This window comes from Ursus americanus, chromosome X (genome assembly GCF_024610735.1).
Source record: "Ursus americanus isolate L20-20 chromosome X, mUrsAme1.1.p, whole genome shotgun sequence".
Lineage (NCBI taxonomy): Eukaryota > Metazoa > Chordata > Mammalia > Carnivora > Ursidae > Ursus > Ursus americanus.
Genome location: NC_142164.1, coordinates 16,249,966 through 16,258,205, shown reverse-complemented (window position 1 = coordinate 16,258,205; position 8,240 = coordinate 16,249,966). Strand labels below are relative to the sequence as shown.

At 40.6% G+C, this 8,240-nt stretch overlaps 1 protein-coding gene across 1 annotated transcript in view; it reads left to right on the top strand.

Annotated features, from left to right (window-relative positions):
• The first annotated feature begins 3,326 nt into the window (after positions 1 to 3,326).
• The window catches only part of LOC123787081 (P2R1A-PPP2R2A-interacting phosphatase regulator 1-like), a 47,916-nt gene continuing 43,002 nt past the window's right edge, over positions 3,327 to 8,240 (top strand). Inside the window, exons 1-2 of the mRNA XM_087859432.1 lie at positions 3,327 to 3,383; positions 3,691 to 3,877. Of these exons, the coding sequence (XP_087715558.1) occupies positions 3,771 to 3,877 (107 nt within the window). The 5' untranslated portion in view covers positions 3,327 to 3,383; positions 3,691 to 3,770. The remainder of the gene's footprint in view (positions 3,384 to 3,690; positions 3,878 to 8,240) is intronic.

The window sequence follows — 8,240 nt, the reverse complement described above, 5'->3', positions numbered from 1 at the left end:
CCTATATTTTTCTGCCAACTGGATTAGAAAAGGAAGCTCTGTTTTGATCAATTTTTGTAGTTCTTTTTATCTCAATGTCTCAGCAACCCCCTCACCTGCTCAAAAAAATATGGTACATTCTGTTGTTCACAATAGCTAGTAAATAATCATCTGTTGACCACATGCAGAGTCCCTAACTCTGAGGAGTCAAACAACTTAGTAGAATCCCTAACTTCCAGGGGTGCCTGGGTGGCTCAGTTGGTTAAACATCTGCCTTCGGCTCAGGTCCTGATCCCAGGATCCTGGAATCGAGCCCCGCATCGGGCTCCCTGCTTTTTGGGGAGTCTGCTTCTTCCTCTCCCTCTGCCCCTCTCCCCTGCTCATGCTCTGTCTCTCATGCGTGCTCTCTCTTTCAAATAAATAAATAAAATGTTTTTGAAAAAAAAAAAAGAATCCCTAACTTCCAGGAGCTTAACAATTAGGAGAAACTCAAGGACATGTGAGAAGATGGATGCTACTTTGGCCATCATTTCCAGATTCTATTCATATCATTCTTGCCTACCTAGTTCCTTTTACCTTTCATGTAAATCTTTTGGGAGTTTTGGGGTATTTGTGGTTTGTGGGCTTGGGTTCAACTTGTCTTTGACTTGCTCTTGTGATAACTAAAGATTAACCAGTTGCTTAAAAGTTGCCATGATGACTGATAAACTAAACAACAGATTATGACATATTTGTGGGACACCTTTTATAAGTAAGAGGCCTTGTGCAAATGGCAGCAGACTGGGACGAAGCAAAGACAGGAGTAGCATAAGTGGCAACGTATAGGTCTAAGCAAATTAGCAATCTGAGATCATGGCATATTGCTATGGAACAGCAGGAGCTGATCATGACACACAGCTAGGTTGGTATAATAATGCATGAAGAGAAAGGGGAAGAAGTAATTTCTTTAAACGTTGTATTTGCCACTATGGTATACAGAATTGTTTTTCCGGTACGTGTTCCTTTTGACATTCTAACTTGCATGCGTACTGTGGGTCCCCCGGCATTCAGCTACACTTTAGAGAATTCCTCCTCTTTGATAATAGCTGGAAACTTCCTGCCATCTCAAGCATGTAGTCGTTTCATATTACTACACCTTTTCCTGAAAGTCTCTCAGTTGCTATTTCCTTGTCATTTTATTATCTATTTTCTTAGTGTTCTTGTACTTAGATTTTTAAAAATTAGCATCTGTGATGTTTAAGCGTGATGAGATTGTCTATTCATTCAAAATATAACCATTAAACCTTATTGCTTGCCATGAATATTAACAAACTCTTTGAAAAGTAAAATGAGCAGTAGAATGGAGGGAAGATCTACTTGTTTTCCGGTATACCCACCATTTTGGCTTTGACCCCTGTTCTGTATTTAACCACTGCCTTCTACATTCACCCTGACTTTACTCGGCTTTAACTGTCATCTTCTGTAAACTTTCCAGGTACCCTGGGAACCTTAACAGTGGCCTTCAGGAGATCTTGGTATCAGCTTAGATTCTACTGCTATCTAATTATGTGCCATTAATCTCTCTGGAATTTTATCAACTGTAAAATAGGAGTAACTTGCCTACTTTACAAAATAGCTGTGAATGACAGGTTATTTAAACCTGCATTTATCCATAAACTAATTTAATAAATATTTATCAAAGTGCTTATGAGTAAATAGTATCCAGAGAAATATCCAGAGGCACCTCATCCATCTTTTCACCTAAATAGGAGGGCAGAGGAATCTTGGCTTTGCCACTTAGCAGTTATCATTTGAGTAACCCCTCTGGGCTTCAGTTTCCTTCTTTGAAAAATGGTCATTGTGATGGTGCCTACCTCACAGAGTTACTGTAAGCATTAAATGCAATCACATATTTAAAGTGCTTAGGACAGTGCCTGGCATATAATTAAGTGCATGAAAAATGGTAGCTATTGTTAACCTGTCTTACATCAGGAAAGGAGACTCCAAATCGTCCTCATGTCTGGGATTTAGAGAACCCAATTCTGCCTAATATAATTAAGCTTTTCTTATTCTATTCTCAGAATGAATGAAGAATGATTATGATCACTCATGTCATAACTTGTCATGAACTGTTTCAAGATAATCCCATCATTTTAAGTTCACCACTGATTAGCTGAGCAAGGTTCATGATTGAACCAATTGAGATAAATATGTGAAGACATTTTTTAAACTGTAAAGTGCTATACCACGTAATGATTATTTTAATGAATAACTCTCATTTCAGTAGTTTCACTAGCCTTCTCTGCCAGTCCTCTATCTTGTCCCTTTTTAAAAGGTATGGTTTTACAAAATTATTAGCATGGAGTTAAGATTTCAGTACTCAGTGTGGCTCATTAACTGGTGGTGAAAAATTCTAAAAGAGCAATTCTTATAATGTTTGAGCCATGACAGCAATATTAAAAGGAAACCCTGATTTATTTGGATGCGTACTAAAATCTGAGCTATTTAAGTAAATAAGCTTCTCTAACTCAAATCATTTTCTTAGATGAATAGCTTTGAGAATATATATTTTATTCAGTGTAAAAAATACACTTACGATTATGAATTAAAAACAAACAAACGGGGCACCTGGGTGGCACAGCGGTTGGGCGTCTGCCTTCAGCTCAGGGCATGATCCCGGGGTTATGGGATCAAGCCCCACATCAGGCTCCTCCGCTGGGAGCCTGCTTCTTCCTCTCCCACTCCCCCTGCTTGTGTTCCCTCTCTCGCTGACTGTCTCTATCTCTGTCGAATAAATAAATAAAATCTTTAAAAACAAACAAACAACGAGATCACATGGAAAACAAAAACAATGAGATCACATGGAAAACAATGATTCATCTGCACAGTTGGCTCAACTGGGTTAGGAGCAGGTGGCAGGTCTTGGGTTGGTTTGTTCTTTTCCTTAGACGTAGAGCATTTTTGTTGGACGTACAGCATTTTTAAAATTACAGTTGTGTAGTGTCGGCTATAACAGGATCGAAAAATTGGTCATGGGAGTTATCAGCTTGTTGGCCTCAGTTATAAGGGGATAATGGGTTAATCAAAACTGGGGAAATTGAGTATCAGACATAGCGCAGAAAGGACGGCGCTCCCATACAGCTTACTCCTCCCCACCCTTTCTTTCCTGAATAACGGTTAGTGAAACCATCCCAGGTTCCACATAGAAGCAGAGGCACTACCACGGTGAATCTCAACTGGGAATAAAGACAGGACCTGGCTTGGGGTGAAAAGGCGGCTCCTAAGACTGCGCGTGCGCCCCGGGCGAGACTGACAAAGGCGCCCTCATTGACTCTCATTGCTTGCGTAATAAGCATGCGTCAGCGGGCCGGGCACGGGGCGCAGGCGCGGAGGGGCGGCACCCGACGGATTCTCGAAGGCGACAGGTTGTAGTTTTTGTTTAGCCGGAAAGGCTTCCGTGGGGTTTCATTTGCTCAGAGAAATAAAGAACGATTCGCGGGGGTGACTAAGACAAATTCCTCATTTTCATTATAGACTTGGAGGTGGAGTGTCTTCTCAGCGTTAGGGACCCCGAGGTTGGGTGGTAAGAGGTTCAGAGTCAGTCCTGCCCCACTTTGTGCCCACTGCTATTAGGGACGGTAGGGCTGCAAAGGTGAGCATCTCACTCGTCTAAGAGGTTCCTCCTTTCTTCTCTTCTCCCCCTCTTCCTCTCTGCCTACATCCCTCACCCAGTTGACTTGTCCTTATGTGAATGGGAGCCAGAAAACCTTGAGAACTTCGAACCAAACAGTGGTTTCTTCCTCGACGTGGACATGGCACAAGAGAAAATGGAACTAGACTTGGAGCTGCTGCCGAGTTCAACCACCACAGATGACATGCTGAAAAGATCCAACAGCGCCCCTTTGATCAATGGGCTTGGGTGAGCAAGCAGGGGGTAGTTGGCAAGAGGTGGGGAAAGTGACTTCTGATCGCATTCCCATGCCTTTCTCCATCGAGGTTCTACAGGTATCTCCCTTGTTCCCGCTGTCCGGAGATCTCACCCTCAGCCTTGGGGGAAGTGGGATGGGCTGGCCGGAGGGAGAGCGCACACCTACCCCGAGGTTGACACACATGTGAACCTGGACGTCCTCTTCTGACAGTCCACCAGGACCCAAAAGCAGCAACCTATTGGTGTGGAGCACGACTTTTTCTAACTTCACCCCATCTCTTACCCACTTCTTTGGAAGAAACTGAGCATTCCCCACCCTCGCCTCCAGATCTTCTGTGATGACTGTAATTTTCTGTCATTCTCTCAGCTGCTTTGTCTCCTCTGACCTTCACCTCCAGCAAATGGAAATGGTTGCCAAGCAAATAAGCTTGGACCTTTTTTACACCTAGTTTTTATTTGAACAAAAAGTTTAGATACCACAGAAACTTGATCTCCTAAATTTTGCATTCTCAATGGCCAACATTGCCCCCAACTTGGTTCTTGGGGGTGTGTGAAAAAATCCTGCTCTTTTTATGTATAAGCCACAGGTATAAGTACAAAAATTTCATGAGAATTTTCAAGAGGGAGTAATTGAGGGGGGGATATGTCAAAAACAGCTCCTTTAGAGGGCCGATAATGAAAAGCATAAGATTTAGAAACACTGTCCTAACTTAGGTTAACTATTTCCTGCACATATCCAAAAGTCTGGCATGACACATGCTTATAATTTCTTAAAATAGATTTTGAAAGTAAGATCCTAGATCTCACATCCCAGTATCATAAAGTTTTATCAGTATTGTAAGAATGTTTGAAAAATGCATTCACTCCCTGTGTTAGTAACTTTGTTCCTCTCTCTTGCTAGCATCGTTCTAATTGCTAGGTATCAATTAGATAAATCGCAACTGTTAGAAGTGAACTCAGAGACCAGATCTATCCTCCTTATTTAACGTATGAGGAAACTGAGGCCTATAAGTCTCTAAAATGACGTAGTAATAGAGCCAGTACTAGGAACCCGTATCTCCTGATTCCTAAGCTAGTGATTTGTCCACAACTAATCAACTTCTAAGATTTTGTTAAAGATTTGTTTTAGAGAGAGTGCAGGTGTGTGGGGGAGGAACAGAGGGAGAGGGAGAGAGCAACTCAAGCAGATTCCGTGATGAGCATGGAGTCCGACTCCGGGCTTGATCCCACGACGTGAGCCAAAACCAAGAGTCAGATGCTTCGCCAACTGCCCACCCAGGTGCCCCTCAACTTCTAAGCTTATTAACTCTAATCAAATGCAACTTTCTGGTCATTTGAGGTAAGGAAGAATATACTGTGCGAAAATAAAAGCAAACTAAGATTAACAAAAAAAAAATACGTGATCTTTTTTAATAGGCAGAGAAAAGGGCAACAGCTGTGCATGTTGGGCTGAAAACAAGAACATTCTATAAATTCAGGATTGACTCTAATCCTGTTTTATGAAAACATGAATTGTTATGAACCTGCTCTGCTAGAAGGGAGAATGTTGGTTTTATTGGAAGCCTTTATGAAATGAAAAACACAAGATGCAAACAGTCCTAGAAGCAAGGAGAGTGATGGCAGGTATCCCTTCATGCTTTGTTTTGTTCTGCAAAGGACTTAAGTTTTTTATTTTTATCATATTAGAGCATAGTTACAGTGTCAAATTGTGTAGCTTAAGCTCCTGATGAAGTGAAATTGGTACAGAAAGGTAAGAGGCAATTGCATATCTACCTAGTAGGAGTTAAAGGTAAAGAAACTGCAAGGTGGACCAAGTCCAGGGACTCTTGTCTCTCAAAAAGAGGTAGCATAACGATGATACACGACATGCCTGAGGTCAGGGAACTTGGCCAAATGATCTCCTGAGGGCAGATTTTGTGCGGTTGTGGCCAGTTTAGGGTGTGGTCAGGGAAGCGAGAACAATTTAGAGTAGAATTACAGGATGCCTTAGTTGAATTCATGTTCACCTCCGTTCTTTTCGGTTGCATCTGTACACTGCTCACTTCCCTCACTTGCCCTTAACTGAACCTCTAATACTTGTTGCCTCACCTCTTTTGCTGCTCACTAAATAATTGTTGCACTTCTTTCAAGTAATTTTCCAATTCTGCTTGATGCTTCCTGTATATAAACACAATCTCTCTTGCACCAGCATTTGCAGAATTTGTTCCTTAAATATCAACTCTTTAATACAAGTATTACTGTTTTTGAAGAAGTTCCTGCATTGTTTTGTGTACATCGTGTATTAATAAAAATACCAATGTCAAAAGTTTTGAACCTCTTGGTTCTTTATCCTCTTTAGCCCTAGTCTACTTAGCTGACTTCACTACTGGTGTCAGTAACTTTGTTTAAAGGTAGTAGTTTTTGGTTTTGGTTTTGGATTTTTTTTGGGGGGGGAGGTCTTTCACTTCTCTGGCCTTAAGAGAATTAGAGAGTAAGTTCTGGGATTTCTGCCAGTGCCTTCCCCCTGTAAATACCTGTAGCCTGACCCTTCATTTAAACTCTTGGAAAGTCAAACTACTGCCTGTGGGTCAAATACAGCCTGCCACTTGATTTTGTAAATAAAGCTTTATTGGAACATAGCCATGCCCATTTGCTTACTTATATTGTCCATGGCCACTTTCCCACTAGAGTGGTAGAGCTGAGTAGTTGCCACAGAGATTGGATGTCCCACAAAGCCCAAAATACTTACTGTCTGGCCCTTTGCACAAGTTTGCCAACCATCTGTTTTATTAAATTCTTACAAACCTGGAAAGAGAATGGTGGCCATAGAGAATGATCGCTTTGCGAATATATAACTGGCATAACATACTGCAGTTTACATATTTAGACAGCTGCTTATTGATCATTTGATGTGGAACATTGAACATGTATCTAGTTATAGTGTCTTCACTTTTTCTAAGTGGTAGCACTTAACTCAATTGTGGGTATCACCTAGGAGTTTATGAATTCATGTTGAATGACTCCTACCAATTGAAATATATGTTTCCTCAATGATTTTTTTCAGTTGTAGTCTTATTAAAATTGACGGATAAAAATTTAGGGGAGAATGTAATTGCCAGCCTTAAGAATTACCCCCCATGTACAAAAAAGTAGAAATATGTAACTCATTAGTGTCCCTCTAACTTTCTTATAAGTGACTGCTAGAATCCATTTTTGTTCTTATAGGGGAAAATGACTGTAAAATGAAGTAAAACTTAGACCTACATATACACCTATCCTCTCATAAAATATTGAATTACTGCCTGTTATATACAAATTACCATGCTGCAAAGATGTATCTTGACTCAATAAGCTTGTAATTTAGTAGGGCAAATAAAAAATCAGAGGACTTAAAGATATGATAGAATAAGATCTATGCTTAGGGAGGGGAAGAAAGTGCTAGGGAGATTCAAAGAACGGAATAGGAAATGACAGCAGGATTGGTGAAGGATAAGGAAAATGTTCTTGGAGAGGAGAAATATGAGATGGGTCCTGATGGATTGAGAGGATGCAGATGGGAAGAGGGGAGCTAGAGAGCTGGGACAGCATTCCAAGTATATGGAACAAGCTTGGAGACAGAAAAACATAGGTGTATTTGAGAGCTGGTAAACTCTGCCTGGATCACTGGCTCCCAGATAGTTATCTGCTAACCAGTGCTGATCCTAGGTGACTTTTTCACTAACCCATGTTTTTAAAAAAGTGCAGAGTACTTAAATACATTGTGATATAGTTGGCCAATTGTCCTTTCCTGGGCAGGACTGTACTTTATCCTAAGATTGTTAGTTATAATTTTTTAATACCAAAATGTCCTTTGATAAATGAAATGGTAGTGTTGGTAGATGGTGGGATTTTTTTAATGACCTTACTTGGCAAAAGAAAGATGATTAGCAACTGTATGTTTGTGCCAAGATTTTGTTTTGAAATTTTACTAGTCCATGAAATCCAAGAGTCTAGAGCTAAATGGTGGCAGGCTTTAAATGTCGTAATAAAGAACGTAACTGAATTCAGCTCACGATGAAAAGTTACTGAAAGTTGTGAGCAGGTATACTGCTGGAGGGAAAAAAGCGAGATGAAGGGACAAATTAGACTATAGCAGAGTCCGCAGGAAAGTAAAAAGGCTTGGAACTGGTTTTTGGCAAGGAGCCTGAAAAGAATAAGATGGCTATAAGAGAGACCTAGCACCTGTTTGGATATAGCAAAAAAAAAAAAAAAAAAAAGAAATGTTAACATTGACCTCTTACTGTCACTGGGGAAACCTGGGTGAAAGGTACATGGGAACCCTCTGTATTTTTGCAACATCTTGTGAGTCTTAAACTGCTTCAAAATAAAAAGTTAA